The sequence below is a fragment of the Crocodylus siamensis genome, chromosome 11 (assembly GCF_052110815.1).
Source record: "Crocodylus siamensis isolate JL-2025a chromosome 11, ASM5211081v1, whole genome shotgun sequence".
Lineage (NCBI taxonomy): Eukaryota > Metazoa > Chordata > Crocodylia > Crocodylidae > Crocodylus > Crocodylus siamensis.
The window spans coordinates 30,965,765-30,991,708 of NC_143405.1; the positions used below are offsets into that span (position 1 = coordinate 30,965,765).

Below are 25,944 nucleotides of genomic sequence, written 5' to 3' on the forward strand. Positions count from 1 at the left end.
CTCCCTCCCCCCCGCCCTGTTGGTTCAGTCCAAGCCGCGTGCGCCGGGCTTGCAGAGCCTGCCGGGAACTGCAGGGCGGGGCCTGAAGAGGCTGGGGGAAAGTGGGTGGTGTCGCGTCGCCGGGCAGCGTGCAGGGAGTCGGGGCTTGGGTGAGTCGGGGGTGCCGGGCAGACTTTGCCTCGCTGGTGCCTGGTCCCGCGGCCGGACCCGACCCACTGCTGCTCGGGGTGGGGTTTGCCCCTTTGTGGAGCGGCTCCCTTGAGTGGAGCGGTGTCCGGCCGGGCTGCGCGGAAGCCGGAGGGTGAGCTCGGCTCCTCAGTGGGTAGAGGCCGGTCGCTGCCCGGCGTCGCCAGCGCCCCCGCGCCTTGTTTTTTGCGGCGAGATTGAAATGGAGAGGGGGGAAAGCACGGAGAATCGGAGTGAGGAGTTGAAGGAGGCTTTCCCTGGCCGCTTCCTGGTGCGGGACGTCCGTAGCGCTGCGACCCTGCCGGAGTCTCGACTGGGCCCGGGCCGGGAGGAAGGGATGTGACCCCTAATCCCTTTCAGGGCTGAGCTTTTGCAGGCTTGGTTACAAGCCCGGGGCTTATTCCGCCCTTGTCCTTTTGGGCTTTCTTGTGTTGTAGGAGCTGAAACTCTTACTTACCATGCTTATGCTGCCCCTCGTGTTACAGAAATAATTTGCCTTTGCCCCCCATGGCCACAGAAGCCTGTTCTCTCATGGTCCCATACCCAGTACTGTGATAAAGAGTTGCGTTTATCGGAGGATCTAATGCTGTATAATGTACTAAGGGGTCAGATTAGATGATTGAAAGGTTTGTTCCAGCCTTGATTTCTGGGAAACTGAAACATCATAACTGCAGCCTTTGGTGCACATACCTATAGTTTGCCCCCGAAGGAACAGTGATCATGATAACCTCAGGTGTACTGTTCCTTGGTTCTGCACCACTGAGTAGACCACAGAGGCAGTTTTATCAACAGCAATCTATAAGGTCCTGGGGAGGTGTAGGACAGCAGGATTTGAAGGAGGTCAGGCATTTCATATCTGGAGAGGTTAGGACTTTATTCCCTCCTGCTAACATTACTCCTGTGACATTGCTGTATCAAAGGGTGAAGGTACACAGTGTTTTGGGAGAAATTGCATTGGCTTACGGACCTTGCCCAAACATGGACCCACACATATTCATTTAGAAGGTCGTCTGGTGCTGCTGTCTCCAAAACTTAAATCCAAATACCATGTATGTGACTGTGAAGGGTACAGATCTCAGTGACTTTGAAACTAGAGGCTAGTATCTTCATATGGAGGGTGCCCTGAAGACCAATGATTTCTTATCCAGATCATACAAAAAGTCCCACGCTTCTGCAACACAGGCCCAAGTTCAAGGGAGAAAAAGGAAATTAGGGTTATCACATGCACCTGGATTCAGTACACATGCATGGAAGTTTAAATAAATGAGTGATTGATTGTAAGTACTACTTTCTGTATTGTGTAACATCCAATACGATATGTGAGGGCTTATTTAATGCTCGCTGCACTTTGTTTTTCCCTTTCAACTCTTGGGATAAGAGAGCAGCTAATCTTTATGAGCTATTTTGTGCTTAATTAACTTGTTACCTTATTGATTATTGGTTGATTATTTTGGTAAATATCAGTACAAATGTAAAGCTCTCTGAGAGCCAGTTGGGATCCTGGGTTACTATACAATTAGCTGATGTAGATTGCTTACTGTTTTCAGATGCTGCAAAACATAAAACTTCATGGCATAAATGGCTACATAGTTCTATTCAAGTAAATCAACAAAAACAAGTGATATACATAAGCTTAGGCAGAGAAGGTTCTTCGGGTAAATTTGATTATCTTTTATTAGACCATCTAAATAATTGGAAAAATTGTTCTTTGCAAGTTTTTGGGAACATTATGTTCAAAGAACAATACAGATGCAACCAATACCCACCCAAACACAAGCTTAGAAATTAAAAGTTAGGTTCAGAGGAAAAACAGTAGAGGTGCACCAATACACTGGTCCATATCATATCTGCACCAATAAAAGGAAAATTGACATTATTGGCAATTGGCTTTTTTGGACTGATGTGGCTGATAATGTTGCCAATAAAGGAGGTCAGACATTTCATATCCGGAGTGGTTAGGATCTTATTCCCTCCTAATAACACTACTCCCATGACAGTTCTGTATCAAGCTAGCCTGGCAGTTTGGACAGCAGTGTCCGAGGGGAAAAGGTGCGGCAGGGGGCAAGCGCTACCTAGCTGAACCCGGGACAACCTCAGGCAGCTCATGCGGAGCAGGGGGCAGCTCCTGCTACTGTGCACACACTGGGGGAGGCATGGAGAGTATGTGCCCCTTGGGTCTGTGCATAGGGTGAGGGTGGGCTGCTGCTCTGGACTGGGGTGGGGTGGGGTGGGGTGTGACTGAGCTCTTCCTGGCAGCAGAGTTGAGCCAGGACTCCACTTGGGGCAGGCAGCAGCACTGGAAGGGAGAGCTATGCAGTGGGCTGCAGCCACCCCAAAATTTGCCGTAGCTCTCCTCGCAGTGCCACAACCACCGCCTGCCCCAAGTGCCGCCCTGGCTCAACCCCCTTCCAGGAAGAGCCTAGCACCACCCCTGGCCCTAGCCTGGAGCAGCAGCCCACCCTAGCCCCACACACATATCTGGGGGCACACCCCCATGCCTCCCCTGGGGTGCAGGCAGTGGCAGGAGCCACCCCCCCTTCCTTCTGCTCCCCAGATGAGCAGTTCATGGCTCAGTCCTGTGCTCTGCCCCGCTCTGGCTGGGCAGCACCTGCCCCAGCACCAGCCCCATTCCCTCCCTCACTGTGGGAACCTCAATCTGCTCCCATTTTCCCCCAACAGACTTACCAGCTGGACACTGCTCTCCAAGCTGCTGGGCTGCATATGGGCAATTGGATTGGTATCTGCTAATATGGTTCATTAATAATCGGTATTGGCCCAAAAAGTCTTAATTGGTGCACCCCTGAAGAACAAGAATGAGGCACTTGCACCAGCTAACTGATAATGATAAAATCTGGTTCTGAATGATCAAAACAAAGTGTAAAGCTGAAGTACAACTAGAAAAATGGTCATGAGAGACCAAAAGTTTGGTTCCTGGAGCAGTAGTAGACACACTGTCAATGAGACCACAAAGCACATGGCATTTCTGGATTTCTGCCAGCCAATCCTTAACCTTTTGGTATATTTATCTGAGACTCTTAAATATGTTCCTGGCCTTGGGTCCCATTCTTGTGAATGCCTAGCTGAGGAGGAGGAGAAGGTAGAGATTATAATGAATATTCCTATTGTTGCAGCTTTCTCCCCATCTTTTGTGCCTTGTAACACATACCACATTATGTTACTTATTTGGAAACCAGAGCTCTTATGGGAATTAATCTATGAACTACTTTAGACAGTAGAGAAAGGAAGTGGAGTGCTGGAGTTTGTGGAGAAAGCAGCAGGAAATTGTGGAATTGTTGCTGTTGGACTGTCTGGGTAAGTTCTAAATTCTCGCTGCAGAAACAGGGAGGTTAAGATTTTTGGCAGAGAAGTTACTCTTATACCTGGAAGTTCTACAGAGCTTCCAAAGTCAGGCTGGATTGCCACACGGAATCAAGCATAGGTATATTTAGTATAGATGACTGGTAGGGATGGTCTTTAAGGTCAGCCTTAACTATCATCATTAGACAGAGCCTTATAGTGAGATCACAGGTATAGCTTAGTTCTGAGCTATAACAGTTGTTAATATTGAACTATAATCTTCTTTTCCAGAAAAACTTAAAAAGGATGCAAAATTGATGAAATGGTCTGAGTTCTTAATATGGAGGGGAAAAAAATATTAAAACGTTTGTATGTTGGAGGACTTGGCCATACCGTCTCTGAGGGTGAACTGCAGGAAAGATTCAGCAAGTTTGGCGAAGTAACAAATGTAGAAATTCTTACCAGGAAAGACGAGCAGGGTAATAATTTCACTTATCCCATAAAGTACAACTATTCTTTACCTCATTTGGTAATGGAAAATATAGATGCTATTTCAAAACTACTTTTTCTTCAAAAGCATCCCTATAGAATGTATGTTTCAATTTAAAACTAAAAATGCAATTTATACAAAAATAAAATGTTTCTAATTATCATTGAGCAGGGAACCCTATGAAAAGTTTTGCTTACATCAACATCAGCATTTCAGAATCAGATCTTAAAAAATGTAAGTACACAAGTTACTTTTGTCCTTAATTTCTGAACAGAAATTGGGTGCTAACCCTGGAGTTGGCTCTCTTCTGGCACATTTTCATCCTAGGCATGTTGCAAAACTGCAATTCCTATGTGATGTAAATCTGTAGTAAGACTGAGATTATGAATAAACAGTGTGATCAAATATTTTTCTCCCTCATCTGTACCTTTTATTCTGCACTTGTTTCTCTTAGTTCTTTTGGACTTCAGATTTAACTGAAGACAATATATGAAGTAACAGATCTCACTTTTGTATGTTATAGTGCCTATGCTTTTTTTTTTTTTTTTAAAGGTCATGATTTGAAGTTCTAAATCTTGAAGATTTCTAAATCTTTCAATGTTGCTTCATCTCTGACTAACTTATTGGAAGTCAGTACAGGTTTTGAATGTAGAAAATCTTTTTCTTGTTTCTTACTGACAATATTAGTGCAGGCATAGAATTAGTCTAGTAATGCTGAAGATAATCACTAAAATGGCATTCTTGAAGCATACCTTAAATATTTATGCAAGTAGTTAACAGTTGCTTCTTTTCTAATTCTTATTTTCCCAGGTATGTCAATTTTAAATAAAACAAAATGGAAAGGTGGAACACTACAAATTGAACTGGCAAAAGAAAGCTTCTTGCACAGGTAAAGTTAATATACAAGTGTAGGCTATAGATAATATCCAAAAGCATTCTATTCTATTGTTTTAATAGAATTAAGTGCTAGTTAACTAATATCTTTTGAGAAGCTATAACTAGGAACCTACCAAAAGCACAATTTTGGGCAGGCGCCACAAAAAAGCGTAGGCTTTTGGGGAGGGGACGGGAGGGGGAACCTTAATGAATATAAAATGCTGGCTCCCTCTTGGTAGCCAGCAGTCCTTGTTGTCATTGCAGCCTGAGGGGGCAGCCCATCAGGTGGGGAAAGTGGGGAGGCTACTGGCTAGCCAGCTTTTGTGTTTTCCTTCTGTGTCATAGTGAGATGTACCATGTACTTTGATACAGATTGGCACAGGAAAGAGAAGCAGCAAAGCTGAAGAAAGAACAGCCTCATGCAGATAGCAAAGCAAATCTAATGGAATCACTGAAGAAAGCTGGAGTTGTAGATTTTCACATGAAAGCAGTGCCAGGAACAGAAGTACCAGATCATAAGGTATGGTAAGGTATCTCTTCTCGTGATTTAAAAGTCAACTAGAACAAGCAAAGCTTTATCATGGTCTCACCATTTTGGGGGGATTATACATAGAAATATGAGTACCTTACATTTATTTAAGTTGCTACTGTTTATTTCTAAAGGAAATGAATGAAGTTATCCAGTGTAAAAAAAAAGTTACTTAATCAAACAACAGGCTAATTAGTGACAGGTTCTTTTATTTACAGTTCCTACCACCAAAGGCTTTACGCTTCAGTTTTTTCCAGATAACTATGGCTCACCAAAAGCATCCGGGAATGTCTCCTTGCTAAAAAGGAGGCTTACACCCAATGGAAAGAAAGGGTCATCACCAGGGAGGACTATTCTGTAGTTCCTCGGGGATGTAGGGGGATAGTTAGGAAGGCCAAGGCAGAGATGGAACTGGGACTAGCTTCCCAGATTAAGGACAATAAAAAGTCCTTTTCTAAATATGTAGGGGGTAAAAAGAAGGTCCCGGGTAATGTGGGGCCCTTGCAAGACGCGTTGGGAAACTTGGTTGTCACACCAGACGGCAAAGCTAACATGTTTAACGATTTCTTTGCCTCCGTCTTCCTAAGTAGGGACCAGAACAGCCACCTCCCTGCTGGGCCCTCCTCGGGCCCCGGGGGAGGCACACCTGGGCCACGGGTTAGCGAGGATTTAGTTAGGAAGCTTCTGGAGGGGTTGGACGTATTCAAGTCAGCCGGTCCGGATGATCTCCACCCTAGAGTTCTAAAGGAACCGGCCGAGGTCATTGCAAGTCCCCTGGCATGGCTTTACGAGCACTCGTGGTGCTCTGGTGAGGTGCCGGAGGACTGGAAGAGGGCCAGCATGGTCCCCATCTTCAAAAAAGGCAGGAAGGAGGACCCGGGAAACTATAGGCCGGTTAGTCTTGCCTCGATCCTAGGCAAGCTGTTTGAGAAAATTATGCTGGCACACATCCAGGAGGGGCCAGCAGGGGACTGCATGCTTAGGGGCAACCAACACGGGTTCATCAGTGGCAGGTCCTGTCAGACTAACCTGGTGGCCTTTTAGGATCAGATCACCAGATCATTAGATGCAGGGGTAGCAGTGGACATAGTCTTCCTGGACTTCCGGAAGGCTTTTGACACCGTCTCTCACTGCGTTTTCATTAAGAAACTGGGGGGCTGTGGTGTAGACACCCACACAGTCAAATGGGCCGCCAACTGGCTGGAGGGCCGCACCCAGAGGGTGGTAGTAGATGGGTCCTTCTCAACCTGGAAGGACGTGGGCAGTGGGTTTCCGCAGGGCTCGGTCCTTGGGCCCGCACTGTTCAACATCTTCATCAGTGATGTGGACGAGGGGGTAAAAAGCACCCTGTTCAAATTTGCTGATGACACTAAGATGTGGGGGGGTGTGGGCACACTGGAAGGATGCAACAGGCTACAATCAGACCTCGACAGGTTACAAGGGTGGGCGGATGAGTATTTCAACACAGTTGAACACACAGACAAGTGCAAGGTGATGCACGTCGGGAGGAACAACCGGCACCGTACCTACAGGTTAGGGAACTCATAGATTCATAGATTCATAGATGCTAGGGTCGGAAGGGACCTCAATAGATCATCGAGTCCGACCCCCTGCATAAGCAGGAAAGAGTGCTGGGCCTAAATTACCCCAACTAGATACACATCCAACCTTCTCTTGAATACCCCCAGGGTAGGGGAGAGCACCACCTCCCTTGGGAGCCCGTTCCAGACCTTGGCCACTCGAACTGTGAAGAAGTTCCTCCTAATATCCAATCTAAATCTGCTCTCTTCTAGCTTGTGGCCATTATTTCTTGTAACCCCCGGGGGTGCCTTGGTGAATAAATACTCACCAATTCCCTTCTGTGCCCCCCTGACGAACTTATAGGCAGCCACCAGGTCGCCTCTCAACCTTCTCTTGCGGAGGCTGAAAAGGTCCAGTTTCTCTAATCTCTCCTTGTAGGGCTTGGCCTGCAGGCCCTTAACCATACGAGTGGCCCTTCTCTGGACCCTCTCCAGGTTATCCGCATCCTTCTTGAAGTGCGGCGCCCAGAATTGCACGCAGTACTCCAGCTGCGGTCTGACCAGCGCCCGATAGAGGGGAAGTATCACCTCCTTGGACCTATTTGTCATGCATCTGCTGATGCACGATAAAGTGCCATTGGCTTTTCTGATGGTTTCGTCACACTGCCGACTCATGTTCATCCACTAGGACTCCAAGATCCCTTTCCACTTCCGTGCCACCCAGCAGGTCATTTCCTAGGCTGTAGGTGTGCTGGACATTTTTCCTCCCTAGATGCAGCACTTTGCATTTCTCCTTGTTGAACTGCATTCTGTTGTTTTCTGCCCACTTGTCTAACCTGTCCAGGTCTGCTTGCAGCTGTTCCCTGCCCTCCGGCATGTCCACTTCGCCCCATAGCTTAGTGTCATCTGCAAACTTGGACAGAGTACATTTCACCCCCTCGTCCAAGACATTAAAGAGTATTGGTCCAAGCACCGAGCCCTGCGGGACCCCACTGCCCACACTCTTCCAGGTCGAAACCGACCCATCCACCACAACTCTCTGGGTGCGACCCTCCAGCCAATTCTCCACCCACCGGACTGTGCAGTAATCCAAGTCACAGCCCCTTAACTTGTTCACCAGTATGGGGTGGGATACCGTATCAAAGGCCTTCCTGAAGTCCAAGTATACGACATCCACCCCTCCTCCTGCGTCGAGGCGTTTTGTGACCTGGTCATAAAAAGAGACTAGATTGGTCAGGCACGATCTACCTGCCACGAACCCGTGCTGGTTTCCCCTCAGCATAATTTGTCCTGCCGGGCTCTCACAAATGTGAGCCTTGATGATTTTCTCAAAGATTTTGCCAAGGATGGAGGTGAGACTGACTGGCCTATAGTTACCCGGGTCCTCCTTCCTCCCCTTCTTGAAAATGGGAACCACATTGGCCCTTTTCCAGTCCTCCGGGACTTGACCCGTGCGCCACGAGCGTTCAAATATTCCCGCCAGTGGCTCTGCAATGATGTCGGCCAGTGCCTTCAGTACCCTCGGATGGAGCTCATCTGGGCCTGCCGACTTAAAGGCATCCAGTTCTTCCGAGTGACCCTGCACCACCTCAGGGTCCACGCATGGAAGTCTGGTGCCTTGCTGCTGCCTCCCTACACTCCCAGTGAAAGACTTGTCATGCCTCTCGCTTAGGAACACTGAGGCGAAGAACTCGTTGAGGAGTTCAGCCTTGTCCCCTCTGTCCGTCACCAATTGTTTCTGCCCATTTAGCAGGGGTCCTATTCCTCCCTGGGCCTTCCTTTTACTCCCTATATATCTAAAAAACAATTTCTTATTGTCTTTTACTTGGGTTGCCATCCTCAGCTCCATGGTAGCTTTGGCCTGTCTAACTGCCTCCCTACAAGCACGAGCAGAAGAGGTATATTCCTCTTTGGTGATCTCTCCCTGTTTCCACTTTTTATGTGCTCCCCTTTTGGCCCTTAGTCTGCCCTGGATTTCTCTGGTCAGCCAGGGAAGCCTCCTGGCCCCTTTCCCTCTTTTACCTCGCACGGGGATCGTCTCGCTTTGTGCGAGAAGGATAGCTTCCTTAAGGCACAGCCACCCTTCTTGGGCTCCCATCATTTCAAAACTACTACTCTGCAGTGCATCCTTCACTAATCGCCTGAGTTCGCTGAAATCAGCTTTCCTAAAGTCCAGCACGTTCACCCTACTGGTTACCTTACCCACTCGACGCCTTATGTTGAACTGTACTTTTAGGTGATCACTGTCCCCCAGATGGCTACCGATCTGTAGGTCCCCTACTATGTCATCCCCCGTTGCCAATACCAGATCCAGTAAGGCATTCCCCCTAGTGGGACCATGTACCTCCTGCGTCAGGTGGAGGTCCTGTACACAGGTTAGAAACCTCCCCTCTTGTCAGCACGGAGGCGGAAAAGGATCTTGGGGTCATCATTGACTCCAAGATGAACATGGGCTGGCAGTGTGGGGAGGCAGTTAGGAAGGCCAACCGCACCTTGTCATGCATCCACAGATGCTTCTCGAGCAGGTCCAAAGAGGTGATCCTCCCCCTCTATGCGGCACTGGTCAGGCCTCAGTTGGAGTACTGCGTCCAGTTCTGGGCGACACACTTCAAGAGGGACGTGTGGACAACATGGAGAGGTTCCAGAGGAGGGCCACTCGCATGATCAGGGGACAACAGGGCAGGCCCTGTGAGGAGAGGCTATGGGACCTGAACCTGTTCAGCCTCCAGAAGAGGAGGCTGAGGGGGGATCTTGTGGCCTGCTATAAACTAGTCAGGGGGGATCAGCAGGCACTGGGGGAGTCACTGTTCCCCCGAGCACTGCCAGGAGTGACCAGGAATAACGGTCACAAGCTGGCAGAGGGTAGGTTTAGGTTAGATATCAGGAGGCGCTACTTCATGGTCAGGGCGGCTAGGGTCTGGAACCAACTTCCAAGAGAAGTGGTGCGGGCTCCTACCCTGGAGGTGTTTAAGAGGAGGTTAGAAGAACATCTTGCTGGGGTCGTTTGACCCCAGTATTCTTTCCTGCCGTGACAGGGGGTCGGACTAAATGATCTGCTCAGGTCCCTTCCGACCCTAGAAACTATGAAACTATGGTACTTGTGATGTGTTGAATTTCCATTATTTTTTCACTGTGATAACTGGGGTTTTTTCTTTCTTGCAGAACTGGGTGGTTAGCAAATTTGGAAGAGTTTTACCTGTTCTTCACCTTAAGAGTCAACACCAAAAAAAAATATCCTTTCCTACTGCTTTTGTAAAGATTGAGTAAGCTTCTGCTAATGAAAACTTGTGCATCTCTGATTTAGTTAGCCTATAAGGTGTATCTCTACCCTGCCTCATAAAAACAATGCCATTCTTCTTTGCTGTCCTTACTGGAGGACAAGAGATTTTTGTCTAAGAATGTTTTTATTACTGAGAATGAATGATATTATGCTTTACTGAGTAACTGTACCTTAGTTTTGAAATAAACATGCATTAGGTATGCTGATTGTGAGAGCAACTTTTAAAATATTTTCAGTGAACATAGCTTTGAAAATCACTCTTCTTTTGAATTAATGCTGAAGATAGAAAGCCTGCTTGCTAAAAATAACTGTTTGTCCTTAACTCTGGCTATAACATCATGAAATATGACCCCTCAAAATATTGCCATAATCTTAGAAAACTGGAGCAAGACTTGACTGAAATGGTTCCCGTATCCAAACTTACTTGGTATTTGGAAGAGGAAGAAGATAGCATGACCAAGAAACGACAAGGAGAATATCATAGAACTAAAAAGCCCTCCAAAAAACTGAGGAAGGAGGGTAATGAGGACTTAAATAAAACATCACTTCAATATTCAGGTTGCCAATTACAACTGAAGAAAGCAAACGTAAAGATGGGCAAAACATCACTTTCAAGTTCAACTGAATTATTTCAGATTCCTACTCTTAGTGACACGAAAAGAAAAGAATTCTTCCTGCATAAGAGCTTGGTCTCAGATGTTGTGTTTCACAGAAGTATGCCTAGCATTTCTGATGATGATCTTGATTCAGAAGAAGAGATTGAAGCATTGATAAGGAGAGAAAAGCAAATGGAGAGAATCAAGACCAATGTCGTTTCTGAAAATAACTATTTGGAAGTTGTTGGGCATAATTTTGAGCTAAAATATAATACTCACTGGTCTTCAAGCAATCCAGATGTCATGAGGGAAGTCACTAAACAGAGTAATAGAGTGAGAGAAACTACTGAAAATGATTATAATTCAGCAGATACAGATGAAATTATTGCAGTAAATAAAACTTTAGATAAAGGTAATGTGAAGACTGAAGTTCAAAAAAAATCTAAACAGATGAAAATAGAAAAGGATTATATTAAGGATGCACTCCTGAGTAATGAAAATGTTGAGTCTGTAAATGATCCTTCTGTTGTGTCACCAAATAAGCAAAACAGAAAGAATATCAAAAGAACGGTACCTGAAAAAATGGCAAAATCTAGACCTACCACACTGCAAGACACCATAACTGACAGCAAATCTAAGTGCAGTAGCAATGAGAACTTGCATTCAGAGTCTGAGGCAAATGAATCTGAATCTGATTCTTTGTATGAAAACTTGATGCAAAACTGTTACCACCTGGATCTTACATTAGATGACTTAAAAGACTTGGCCACTATAAGTACTGAGATTTCAGAAGAAAATACAGAAAGTAAATTGAGCATTGGTCAGTGTAAAAGTGATATTATTGAGAATATCAGGTATGAAATTGCCCCTTCAGTTAAAAATAATATTAATCCTGAAGATATAGTTGCTGCCATTTTAGAAGGAGAGGAGAGTCCTGAAGAAATGAAACCAATGAAAAATACTTCAGGTTTGAAGTATCAGCCCTTTAAAGGAATAGGATCCCTGTGTGAAAATGAGCCATTTAAGGAGTTGACCAAGGAAAGTCTTAATTTCAGGGCAAGATATGCAGAAAAAGCTTCAAAACCTTACTGTTCCTATGGGAAAGAGTCCTGCTCTAGACAATCTAGTAGTTGCGTATCATGTCCACCTGGAAGCAGAAGTGTGGAAAAGATGCAGAATATTATTTGTAACAATTTTGAGAGTGTGTCAGGTTCTCTATATGCAGCAGGTAAAAGTGAAAAGCCTATTTGCAATCCACTTTCAGTAGGCAATAATACTTACTTGAGTTCATGGGAAGAAGACCAGATAATAAAGAGAGAAGAAAGTGAGGATGGTACCATTATGAGGACTGATGGAAGTGAGGAGAAAAGCAATGATATGGATAGCAATGAGTTGGTCACAGAGATGTGCATTAAATATGATTTGAATAGCTCAGAATCTCTTTCAGAGGACCCAAAGACTGATACAAACAGAGAAGTTTCAGCCTTTATGGCTCAAGCATATGAAGACATGAAAAGTCTGCAAGGCACAAAAGAACTTTGCAATCCTGTTAATATGTTGAGTGAATCAGATAAAAAGGAGAAACAACTGCGGGATAATCAAAAGAGACTGGCAGCTCTACAAGAGAGACACAAAGAGAGAGAGTTACAGAAGAAACTTATTCAAGGGGCATTCTCAAGCCTGGTAATTGTACTCTTTAACTTGTCTCCGATTAGTAAACAATACTGAAAGAAGAAATATTTAATAAATATATCTAGTATATTTTCTCTTAAGATTTTCTGTTAGGTACTGTATTTGGGAAAAGCATCTGTCATCTTTTCCCATTGCCAAGCTCTTTTCAGATTGGGTCTATGAAATAAGACATTTGTGGGGTACTGAAGTAGAAACATTAAAAGATTGTTTTCAAGTCATCGCTATTGAAAATATGATGTAACCATTATGTGACAAGTTTAAATATAACAATGCTTGTTTTAACACAGGATAACCAGTCAGCAAGCAAACCTAAACACGTTGTATTTGATTCAGATGGGGAAGGTGAAGCTGAGGTATGCGAAAGGCCTAAGGAAGAAGTGACTTCAGGAAATGTGCTTAAAAATGTGAGTAGCATAAAAACAGGTGCAACCTAATTTCTGAGAGATTATTCACATTCCCCACATAACTTGCAATGGTATGTATTCCAAGGAAATTTGTAATGATGAAGAGCAACATCAAAATGTGCACCAAATAATTTCAGATATTTAATATCACATTTTGAATACTATCGTAATTGTTAGTGGGCAAAAATAGAGGTCACAGGACAAGTGATACATACGGTAGAGAACTTGTGAATTTAGTGTTTGACAGAACATATAAATACTTCAGGTATCTCTTTAGAAAATGGAAGATTGTTTTCTAGGAAACTGAACTAGTATAAATTGATGGAGTGTTCCCATGTTATGCTCAGACTGAGGGGTATCCATATATGGTTATTATAGAGAACTCTTGCTTTTCACTGTTGGTTAAATAAAAAAATGTCTTCCACGGCACTACTGCTTCCTGTCCTCTTCTCAGGTTGACTTTGTTGTTGTTTTGTTTTCTTTATTGCATCAGTATCTTTATTCTGCACTGTTTTTCCATCATTGGAAGGTGGTAATTTTATGGGGGGAAATGTTTCAGGTTTCTCAAAATTCTTTGTTGCTTAGGCTGAGAATGGCACTTATACACCATTACATTTTTTTTTATTTTTTACGTTACTTGTCAGTTATACTAGTCAGGTGGTCTTCACTGCAGTGAAACTAACTTTCATGTTGTAAAATGAGTCCTGTAATTGGAAGTGTTTATTAAAAATGGTTTTGAAGTTCCTTCCCCAAATAAAACTTAGTAAAATACAAAAACGTATTTTCTGAGAAACCAACAGCCATTACAAAACTTGAGATTACTGTGTACAGAGATGTTGTGCTTCTGCATTTAAGTGATCACAACAGTCAAACAATTAGTTTGAGTGGAGTCTAAGAACACACAATTAATTGAAAAGTATTTTTACAAGGGTTCATATGTACAGACACCAGGCTTCAGGTACAGTAATCGGTAGACAATGAATATCATAACGTAGAAGACAGTTGGTTTTCAGATGTGGTTGGAAGTCATAAATTAAGTGAATAGTTGATATTTTTGCAAAATCACTTAGTTAAAGCTTTTACCTTTTGTGTTTGCTTTTTCTTTTTAACCATGTAAGTCCCCAGAGGCTGTGCATGTGAAGCTGTTTGAAAGCAGTGAGGATGAGCAAGATGATGCAGAGGAAGACAATGATAGATTCAAAATTAAACCCCAGTTTGAAGGCAAATCTGGTGAGAAGGTTAGTGAATCTGTTTTAAATGATTGGCACTTTCTTAAATCCTCAAAACTAAGCACATCAAAATTATTTTTTCAATACAATATTGTTAACATACTTATGGCATACTTTTAAATAGAGAAAATAATATATGTTTTATAGACTTCATAGTCATTAGGGCTGGAAGTTCTCCCCTGAGAATTTAGTCAATTAAAAGATGATTTCTGGAACAAAACTTGCAACAGTGAAAGCTTATTGGCTTTAAAGAGCAATGATTCAAGTTTATAAAATGTCATTACATGTCTTAAGATAGTGTTCTATCAGCCTTAAAATCTTTTTAATTCCTTTGGATGTAGCTCTTGCATTTACAGTCGCGCTTTGGCACAGATGAGCGATTTCGTATGGATGCTCAGTTCCTTGAAACTGACAGTGAAGAGGAAGGTATATATTTTTCTTCTTATTTTCTGATGATTGCTCTTACAAAATGTAGTACAATAAAAAACCTGTATGAAAAGCCCTTTGCTGAGGGGACTTTCAGCTATGGGGGCCCATGCAGCCAGGACGGAGAGTCCTGCATGTGATGGGATTCTTAGTCATGGCTGTGCTACACCACACGATTATGGGGACTCTTTGTGGTGCATATGTGGTTTCACAAACCCTCCTGAGCCTTGGGGATCACACCAGCCATGATCCCCCAAGCCCAGGATTTCATACTGGGCGTGGTGAACCCCTGCAGCTGAGAGTCCTGTCAGGTGACGGGGCTCCCAGCTGCAGGGGAGACTGCTACACATGCAAATTAAAGCTCAGTAATGCCAGCTATAAAGTTGTTACCAGCTGTAAAGCTAGTACATGTTTTTGAGTTCTAATGTTATAGCTGGTTGGAGCCTTTTATCATGTGATAAGTACTTTCACGTGTAGCTGGTCTTAAAGTAATTGTGCAATTAACCAATTAATTGTGTGATACCTGTAACATGTAGAAGGGGCCAAAAAGAAATAATGGGTGTAGGCTTTTTGTAAAGCTTAAAATGGCTTCTCTTTTTCCCACACTGGATTTTTTTCCCTAGGAGAGGCACAAAAAATGAATATAGATGAAGAAGAAGAACTTGTTGCAGAGAAAAAGAAAAATCTACAGATACTGAGAAGTCTCCTGCATGTCAACCTACATCCTAAACCAAGCAAAATGGCAACAAACGCTAAGAAATTTAAGTATGCCTCATGCTTTAGCAGGAAAAACTGAACCTAGAGCCAGGCTTACTTGTCTTTGTTTTCTTCTTTGTTGCATTACTTAAATTCAGGTTTTCTGTCCTAGTGTGACATTGAATTGTGTCATTAGTGATTTAATGAGAAGAAAGGTGACAGAACAGAGAGAAAATCAAGGCTCACCTTGCGTTCTGGTGATGATATTACTTGTATCTTATTATCCATAAATTCTCATAGTTTAATAAGATACAGCCTGCAGATTAATTGTTCCCTAATGAGTTTCTTTCCAGAGTATGCTTCCTTATTTTAACCTTTTTATTTTCCCTCCAAAGTGAAGGAGAAAAACTCAACGTAACTAATTTGAGGTAGCTTTGGTAGTGAGTCAGGCAACTAGACTTTCATGTCTGGAGATTGGAAGGCTACTTTTCTGGATCACATGAAAATGAATTTTTGTACCCTAAACTGGAAATGTTTATCAGAAGCATTAAGTTTAAAGTGGTTGCTTTAATGGGGACCAGATATATTTCTACAATGAAGCTTTATTTCAGACATACCACTCACATGTGCAAACTGACCTTTCTATAGGTAGCTTCTTTAGGGCCCCTCTACACATTAAAGGTAGAGGTGCAATGGAATCTAAGGTGCAATCCACAATCCACACATCCTTGGCAGGAGGCAGGATTGTGGGGCTATGCATTAAATCCCATCACAGCTTATTGCTGGTGCAGGGAGAGCCTGACTCCCAGGCTCTCCCTGCACCAGTAAAAAGGAGGGACTGCAAGCCTCCTCAGTTAAGGGATTCCCAGCTACAGGGATACCCCATGCACCCCTGAGGCTGGGGTCCCACTTTCCAATATCCACAGTTGCCAGGACTCCGAATCAACAGCTGCTGGAGCTAGGAGTCACATCAGCTGATGGGGCTCCCAGCCACAGGGGCAACCCTGCTATACATACAGAAGTTGAAGCTTAATAGCAACCAATTATAAAGTTAGTACACGTTTTCAAGGTCTTAACTTTATAGCTGGCTGGAGCTTTTTACCATGTGATAAATACTTTGCATATGTAGCTGGTCTCAAGATAATTGCACAATTAACCAATTAATTCCTTAATACCTGTAATGTGTAGAAGGGGCTTTAGTGTAATAGGGAGTAAACTATATCCCCACTCCTCATATTTAATGCTGCCTGTCAGATGATGACATGCTAGTTCAAGAGATGTACTAATTTAGCCTGTGGATGGCACTCTTTGTAAGCACAGTGAAAATTCAGGTAGTACCTTTGGTAATACAAGGTTGGTTATTATGAGTAGTGTGAAGAGGTAGAAAGCAACTGTATATTTTTAATAATCACATTTGTTAGTGATCTGTTCTGTTCATTACTCACTGATCAATATTGTGTCCCAATGCTGGTCTTGTAACCATGTGAATCTTCTTTCACCAGGCAAAATGGAAGCCATTCCTGCAGCCCCTGAAGTCAAACCTACCTGTTTTGTCAAATTGACTATGCTATAATAACAACATTAACTCCTTTTTAAATCAAAAAAGAATCCTGTATTGGGAAAAGATTATATGGTTATGTATTTCTCTTAACCAAGATTTGGTTTTGCCTTGAGAGTGCCTTTCTCTAAATTAAAGTTTGAACTGCATTAACTAGTAATGTAAATAATATTCAATTTTTAAAGGTGAAAAAATGTTCCATCTTGGATACTTAAGAAGATAAATTAGAACTTTTGGCTACACCATCCCTATCCATACCCAGACACTAAGTTTAAACCCTAATGTATGTATGCATTAAGTCTTTATTGTTGCATAAGCAACAACTTGAGGGGGTGTTTCATCTTGAATTATTTTAGTACGTAAATTTAGTAAATATTTCTTGTCCAGGCTTCTTATTCTGCTCTCAGAATGCAAATTGGGCTTTTTCTATCTAAAAGCAAATATGAGTCTGGCTGTAAATTTGGAGTAAGCCAAGCTGAAACATTTAATAATACATATATCAACTACATTACACTTAAATTTATATGTGTATCCTCACAGGATAATATAATAATTTGTGCATTATTTTGTGATGTCCTCACCTTTTTTTTTCTTTTTTTTTTTTTAACTTATACAGAGATATTAATACCCTGCGCTATGACCCAACAAGGCAGGATCATGCAGTTTTTGAAAGAACTCCAGGAACTTCAGAAAAAGAAAGGTAGGTAAAGGCACAATGGGATCTAACATGCAAACCACACAGTCCCATGTCAATGCCAGACATGAATGACAGGCGGTGCGATTGTGGGATCATGCATGAGATCACATCATGCCTTATTGCCAGTGCAGGCGGAGCCCAGGATCACGCTCCTGAGCTCCCCCTTCACTGGCTCCCATGACTCCGAACCCAGCAGCTGTTGGCACTCATAGCAGTGGCAGCATTTTCTTCTGTTCCCCCTGCCCACAAGCCCCACACCTGACAAGGCTCACAGTAGAGGCAGTGTTCTCCCCACCACAAGCCCTGCACCTGACAAGTCACACGGTTGGGGCAGTGCCAGGAGTGCTGTCACCACTGTGAGCCTTGTCAGCTTCAGGGCTGACTGAGGGTAGTGCACCCCTGTGTCTGGGAGTCCCTCAGATGGGGGCAAGCTATAAAGTTAATACATATATTTTGTGAAATAACTAACTCTTGTGTTATCATGCGATTAATTTGTTGAACATGTAGCTGAGTCGCATACTAAGGCACGATTAACTGCTTAATCACACTTTAAACATAAATTGTTTAAAACACAAAATCCAGGGTTGTCAGTGAAATCAACTTAAGAAAAAATTTAATTAAAAACCAGTGCTCCTCACTGCCCAGGCCTGGCCTCGCAGCCCAGCCTGGGGGTGGGAGGTTGGGGATTGCCAGCTGGTAGGATGGCACAAAGGGCCGCAGACAAGTTGGTGGCCACCCCCTTGTCCTTCTTCCCCCCATCAGGGCCTCTCTGCCCATCAGCACCAAGGAGCATGGCTGGTGGAGCACATCCAGGAAATATCCACAAAATTGTCTCTTTATGCCCCAACCACTCTGTAAAAATCGTTTAATCTCACCATGATTTAAGTAGGTCCGTACCTATTCAGTGTTCTTAGGCAGTTCCCATGCTGCTTGCAAGTTCTTGACCTCCAGAGGAGCCCCTTTAAACTTCTATCTAACTAGCTTCCTTGTTTTGGTGTAGTCTCCCTTTTTAATGTCAAAGGCTACTGTGGTATATTTCTTTTTTCTCATCTCCCCTTATATGTGGATGGCAAACCCAATTGTATTGTGGCCACTATTGCAGTATGGCTCTTTAACACTTGCCCTTTGCACTGAATCCTGTGCAGTATTTAGGACTAAGTCAAGAATGGCCTTTCTCCTCTCTTAGGTTCCAGGACTAACTGCTTCAGGAAGCAGTCTTTTATACAGCAAGAAATCTAGTCTCTTCATCCTTCCTAGCCTGATGTTAGATTATGGATAATTGAAGCCACCCATTATTAGTGTGTTTTCTGCTGTTGTAACCTCTCTTATCTCCCTGAGAAATTCTAGCTTGCTGCTGCCTTCCTGGTTTTGGGGGTCCATATTCTATCACCAGACATACTTTATTTCTATTGAAACCTGGGATTTCTATCCATAGAGATTCTATGGTACCCGTCCTATCACTTAATTGCATGGGAGGGAGTAGGTGAAGATTAGCCCCAACTGATACTACAGGCATAGTATACTTTAAAGTTTCAATTGTTTCTTTACTAAAAGCTGGAATTACTGGGAAAATAAGAATACTAGAAAACAAACGACTTGCTGAACATTTAGGTAATTCACTTAATAGGAGTTCTGTTATCAGTAACATAGTATAAATAATCTTTCAAGGTTGTATCTTTAATCTGATGAGGTACGATTAAGCAAAAAAAAACCCAAGTCTTTCAAATGTGTGTATTCTAATTGTCCTTTAAAATGAAACTCCAGTAAAGCTAAAAGAAAGAAGAAAAGGGAAGAGACTGAGAAATTGCCTGAAGTTTCCAAAGAAATATATTACGATGTTGCTGTGGATTTAAAAAAAATGTTTGGATCTACAAAACCTACAGCTGAAAAAAATGAAATAACAGCCTGGGACAAAGAGGATGATGTGGAAGAATCAACTCTATTTGACCAGCAGATGTTAAGCAACACAGAAGAAGAATCTGGTGGCTTTACATTTTCCTTTTTTGGTGTGGATACGAAGAAGTCTGCAGTTCAAGAAGGTGTGGCAAGAATGTGTGAGAATCGGGGTTTCTTGGGCAGTTATTTAAATGAACATCTGTATAGTTGGGTGAGGTGTTAGTCAAGCTTTTGGGCACAAATTACAAATGAAAGAAAATATGCGGGTTCTGGTGCTGTTAATAGTTAGCTTTTACTGGAAATTATGTTTTTAATAATTTAAAATTATATTGAATAAGATGTCACTCCAGATGGAAAATCATTTTCATGCTGTCAAACAAAAAATAAACTACTGCTTAGATATCAGTAAAGTTTAAAGCAATAAATGTTGATTTTGCTATGTTGATCTTTGCAGGCATTTCCTACAATCTATATTTAAATAACTGTTTTCTGCATAAAACTGATCATTTCTCCCATTGGCTTTTGATAGTGTTTTTGAATTATCAAATGGGGAAATGAGTTGGTTTCTTGTTCTGTTCCTCCAGTAACGGTTGAGAACACTGTATAAGCACAGACCTTCTCTAGAATAAGGGAGGCCTTCAAATGCTTCCTGGTACTCTGGCCAAACTTTCTCTTAGTAAGACAAACTCTGATCAGATGCAGGTACTCTCCCTAAACCGTGTTGATAATAGCTATGAATTTTCCGAATGGAAGTATAAAGGATAGGAAGATGGGTATATGTATACTTGTTTGACAGGTACACCACAAAACAGTTCTTGGGGAGCATTGCTAAGCTGCTTGAAACCACAATATTGCTTTGAAATCAAATTAAATTCTTTAATAAATTTCAACTGGCACATCAGGAAAATAACTACTTTTTTGGTGGTGCTTATTACAGAACCCTATGCAATTGAAACAATAAGACCTGCAAGAGTTGTATGGCAAGAGGACCCACGTTTCCGGGACAGCAGCTCTGAAGATGAGACAGAAGCATCAGAAAATGAAAACGACAAAGAAATGTAAATCTGAATTATACTTCGTAGTCATTAAATAGTACTTAACATTAATGGAATTTTGATAGTGGTAGTCTAGACTAGGATAGAGCTTTTTTATTACATAGCTTTAAACTACTAATGCCTCCTTCAAAAAAAAAGATTTTTTTATTGCTCACCTGACCATGAATTGAAATGCACACCTGACTATGCATTAAAAAGACAGGCAGGATTTTTAACATAGTGCCTGGTATGTTTGATCAAAGGCTGGAAGTGAAACCTGGCTTTCTGCCTTCTAAATGTTTTCTGCTATGTGACTATTGCTGAAAACCTCACTTGCACACCTAAACACAGGTGGTTAGATAGGTTTGTCTGAAGTCAGGCGGAAGGTACAGCAGAGTGGCACCTCAGATACCAGTGGCTTCCAAAGAAGCATCAGCTTCTATAGGCTACAGCCTTTTTTGATGTCAGTTATGGAATGTCTGGGGAGGTTAGTGTTCTGCCATGTATTTCTATGTATACATATTTTTCTATGTATTTCTGGAACTGAGGTCAAAACAGTGTTTGTTCATTCTTTTATGTGCCCCTTACCCCATTTGTCCAGTGTAGACAGCACAAGGACATTGTAAAGCTGAGAGAATGTAATTCCTCCAGCATGGATTCACCAAGGGTAGGTCATGCCTGACCAACATAATTGCCGTCTATGATGAAATGACTGGCTCTGTGGACACGGAGACCAGTGGATGTGGTATACCTTTATTTTAGAACGGCTTTTGATATGGTCTCCCACAATATTCTGACATGCAAGTTAAGGAACTGTAGGCTAGATGAATGGACTGTAAGGTAGATAGAAAACTGGCTGGAGCATTGGGCTCAGAGGGTAGTAATCAATGGCTTGATGTCTAGTTGGTAGCTGGTATCAAGTGGATGCCCCAAGCGTTTTCTTCAATGTCTTCATCAACAACCTGAAAGATAGCATAGAGTGCACCCTCGGCAGATGACACCAACCTGGGGGTGGTAGTAGATATGCTGGAGGGTAGTGCTAGGATTTAGAGTGACCTAGACAAATTGGATGATTGGGCCAAAAGGAATCTCATGAAGTTCAACAAGGACAAGTGCAAAGTCCTGCACTTAGAGGACGAAACAATCCCATGCACCAGTACAGGCTGGACGCTGACTGGCTGGGCAGCAGCTCTGCAGAAGAGGACCTAGAGTGTACAGAATAAGCTGAATATGAGCCAACAATGTGCCCATCTTGCCAAAAAGGCTAACGGCATCCTGGGCTGCATTGGTAGGTGTATTGCCAGCAGGTCAAGGGAAGTAATTCTTTTCTATTCAGCACTGGTGAGGCCACATCTGGAGTACTGTGTTCAGGTTTGGGCCCCCGACTACAGAAAGGATGTGGACCAATTGGAGAGAGTCCAGCAGAGGGCAGCAAAAAGGTTCAGGGGCTGGGGGACATGACTTCTGAGGAGAGGCTGAGGGAACTGGGCTTATTTAGTTTGGAGAAGAGAAGACTGAGAAGGAATTTAATAGCAGCCTACAACAACCTGAAGGGAGGTTTTAAAGAGGATGGAACTAGACTGTTCTCAGTGGTGGCAGATAACAGACCAAGGATCAACAGTCTCAAGTTGCAGCAAAGGAAATTTAGGTTAGATATTAGGAAGAATTTTCTCACTAGGAGGGTGTTGGGTATCAGCGCCGCCCCCGTGGACCTAACAGACGCTGCCTGCCAGTTGCCTAGGGTGTCATCACCTATAATTGGGGTCTCACACGCATACGTTTCGCCTGCCACGACTTGATATTAACGGGGTTGGTTCAGATGTCTTCAGAGTGTAGTCCAATTATGAGTCTCCCCGGTGTTTCGCGAGGTCCCGAGTTTCTGAGGGCTCCGCCACCCGTACACCCTCGCCCATTCCACTGGGTGGTGGCCAGCTGGTTGGTCCGGCCACGTATCCACAGTTCCCTCCAGATAATCCACAAAAGAAAAGTCAATCAAAACAAACAGGACAACCAGGAAGGTTCCCCTGATCTGTGTAGCTGCTCCGTCTGTCTGCAGCTGCCTTCCAACTCAAGCTTCATCTTTGAGGGGTCAAGCACCCCTTTGTTGGCTCTCGGAGGGCTCCCTTGTAGGGCTTATCGAGATTCCTTTTTAACAACTTAAGTTCCCTATTGAACTGTGCCCGTTACAGGGACTACGGTACCCAAAGTCAGTTGTGCCCCTCTATTAGGGTTATTACGGTACCCTTCTCCCGCTGGGCTCAGCCAGCTCCCGGCTGGTAAACAAACAGTTCTACTCCCCACAGGGGCCAGTAACTGGGTTCAAAAACCCCGCTGGGGTTTTGCTCTCTGCCAGAGGCTCCTACCAGCACTCAACGTTGCTTTCAGAGTTCTCTGCAGCGTGTGCCGGCGTGCTCCACCTCCTCCTCCTCTTTCCGGTTCTGCGTTGCTGCCGCTTTCCGGTCCCGGCCTTTCCTTTATACCAGCGGGGGGAAATATCGGCCCCTCCCCTCCCAACACACCTGGGTAAGGGAAATTTCTGCCGGGCTCCTTGGGCCTGCGAACCTGGGGCCACTGGCCCTCCACTTAGCCTGGGAGCCTTGGAGCCTGCTGGCTCCTCCTCTTTCTCACAGAGGGTAGTAAAACACTGGAACAGGTTACCTAGAGAGGTGGTAGAATCTATTGTTGGAGGCTTTCACGACTCAGCTAGACAAAACTTTGGCTGGGATGATCAAGATGAGGATGGTCTTGCTTTGAGCAGGAGGTTGGAGTAGATGACCACCAGAGGTCCCTTCCAGCTCTAATTTTCTATGACTTCTATGATACCATGTTGGCGGTTCTTATCACATTACCTAAGCTAGGTGTTAACATCTGGTGGGACACCTAGGTTAACTTTCATAATCATGTTGATTGATCTAATCCATTTATTATCTCTTTTAGCAATGTCCCCTCCCCCTGTCCCTTTCCTTTCTTTGTAATTGTTTTTATTTTTGACAGTCTAGTCATAGACTCTGCCAAAGTAGATTGTTTCCTGCAAAAGCCTGTGAACCAATTGGTTTGTAAGGTCCAACCTTAGCCCTTCCTTTTGTGTGCCTTAAAACTTACCACAGCTTTAACACTAAAAACTTCTGGTCACACATATATTTACATAATGTGTATCTTGTCTAACAATCAATTTTATATGCCACTCGGAAGTTTTATATTTTTGGCATTCCTATTGCAAAATTGTTGTAATAAGTTAATTTATGTATAGCAGGGCTGTCTAACTCATCTGGCCCTGTGGGGTGAACAGTATGAGGCTGGCCCCTGTGCCAAATCAGGCCCATTAACACAACTCTCCCTTCCCACATGCTGGATTCAGTGTCTGTTCAGGCTGGTCGGAAACAAGATGCATGTGGCATCTGCTTCTGCCAGGTGAGAGAGAGATGGGGTCCCAAACTGGTCCCAGGCGGATGCTACATGCAGTTTGGGTCCCAGAGTGGGCACATGTCCCAGGCCTTGCATGTAGGGCCAGCCAGCTGTGTGGTCTGTGGGTCAACTTGAGACCCAAGGCCAGCACTGGGGCCAGATGATGGGGCTTCGTGGGCTGCATCTTTGACACCACTGATGTCAGAGTAAGGAAGCTTTAAATGGCTCAAGCGTGGGTTTTTTGGTTGTATTTTAATTCAGTGTTTTGCCTGTTCTGCTGGCATAGTAGGAGTGAGTCCGTCACTAAAATGTCTGTCTCTTTTTTTCAGTGCTCAGTCTTTACCACAGAAGGCAACTAATACGTTTTTCTTTTCCAAAGATGATGATAGATTAAGAGGTAAAAATGAACCTATCTAAATGTTTCCTACAAGACACTGGTACTTAGTAATGACAAATATTAGCTCAACTATTCATGTCTTTCAATTCTAGCGTTAATCAGGTCATGGCAAAATTCAAAGTTTTTCGCATATCAATAATATGAAACTCATTAACACTTCCCAACAGAAAATATGGAGAGTCATGAGGACAGAGGCTGCATGGTTCAGCTTCAGAGTCCTTGTTTATTCCCACTTAAACTGAGGGGTAAAAACCGTATTTTAATGTGATTTCTCTATCACTCCTTTAATGGCAAAAAAGAAAAAAAAAACAGTTTACATAGCTTTCTAGGTATTTTAGATGCTTTCAGATTTATCTGTGGGTTTTCAATTATTCTCACTCTTCTCTCATCTCAATGGTAGTATTAGGCAATTGCTCACTATTCCTACAATAGCAAGGGATAATATAAATATCTGAATTTGCAATTTTGTATTTGTAGTCTCTAGCCAATAATACAATCGTATTCTGACTTCCCCCAAAATAATAAATCAGATAATATTAGTAACTGAAACTTATAGTGATGAAAACCATTGAAGTTGTTTAACATGGATCACTGTTATTCTGATGTATCTGTGTAGAGGGTCCGAAGCTGTTCTTCAGATTATCAGATCTCCATGAAAACAAAGATAACTGGGAAAACAGGCGTAAATTATTACTTCAGGTAAGTAAATAAAGCTATTATATACCAACAGGTGTAGAACGTAGCATGGTGGGAAGAGGGGTGTTCCCTGTTTTGTTAATTTTAATAAAAAAATAAATAATTTGAGCCTTTAAAATGACCTAATATTATCCCAAGGACAAGGACCCATGTGAATTTATTAAAATATATATTGTAGGTTTGTCTCTGTCTTAACTTTTTGTTGTCCAGTCACTTAAAGTATTGATAGTTCTGTGGAAGCATAAATCACCTAACTTCTTTTTAACTATAAAAATAAAGCTGATTTAAAAGATCAGCTTGTGGGTTTATAGACTCTTAATAATGTTGTTTTTAAAACTCTTAATATTTCTAGGAATGCCGGAAGAAACATAAAGATGCAAGAAGGAAAGTTAAATCGAAACAATAAATGTATTTTTAAACCCTGACAACCATCTTTTTTTCCTTCATGAAACTATAAAATTACAGAAAAATACGTGGCTGCAAAGTTCAGTTATTTCAGAACTTTTTTAAAAAGAAAAATACTTCAGCTAAACTGAAAAAAACCTGTTGGAAAGTTTTCAAGTTATGAACAGATAAGTCTATATATATGACATTTTAACTCTGAAAATGAATATGTGTTGCTCTGTGGGGATGACTCTTAGTAATGTTGAGGGGTGGTTTTTCTTTGCCCCTTTTTTCTTTTTCTTCTTTGAATATGTTATTTAAATGTCATATTTTTCAGAGCCACCTCAGTGTGCAATGCAATATAGAAAGTTCTGAGTGACATTTAGGTTCAGGTGCTTCAAGGAGGTTGAACAAAGACAGCTTTGACGTGAAATGAATGGGAACTAGGAGACTTTCAGCACCTTATGAAACATGTTCTGAGCTTAGGACAGGTCCTTCTTTGATATTCCTTTGCAAATATTCTAAATATTTTTATGTAACTTACAAATATACAGTAAGTTTATAAAAAAGTTTAAATTAAAATATTTATGGAATAACGTATTTCTAATTCCTTGCATAAAACCTAGGTATTATACATAAATAAACCTTTAGACAAA

At 42.7% G+C, this 25,944-nt stretch overlaps 1 protein-coding gene across 4 annotated transcripts; it reads left to right on the forward strand.

The window, feature by feature from the left end:
• Positions 1–63: 63 nt before the first annotated feature.
• NOL8 (nucleolar protein 8) lies at positions 64–25,944 on the forward strand. Of its 4 annotated transcripts, XM_090022866.1 has the most exons (18): positions 64–149; positions 1,107–1,463; positions 3,775–3,962; positions 4,145–4,207; positions 4,784–4,862; positions 5,222–5,369; positions 10,061–10,129; positions 10,514–12,457; positions 12,754–12,870; positions 13,989–14,108; positions 14,441–14,525; positions 15,149–15,290; positions 17,396–17,479; positions 19,241–19,515; positions 20,310–20,430; positions 24,141–24,208; positions 24,825–24,907; positions 25,257–25,944. In XM_090022866.1, exons 3-18 carry the CDS (start codon positions 3,824–3,826, stop codon positions 25,308–25,310), a joined length of 3,591 nt encoding a protein of 1,196 aa, XP_089878992.1. In that variant the 5' UTR covers positions 64–149; positions 1,107–1,463; positions 3,775–3,823; the 3' UTR covers positions 25,311–25,944. The 4 variants fall into 4 exon arrangements, with proteins under 4 accessions (XP_089878992.1, XP_089878993.1, XP_089878990.1 ...); XM_090022867.1 differs by lacking the exon at positions 1,107–1,463 and having other exon boundaries at positions 96–149; XM_090022864.1 differs by having other exon boundaries at positions 142–1,463.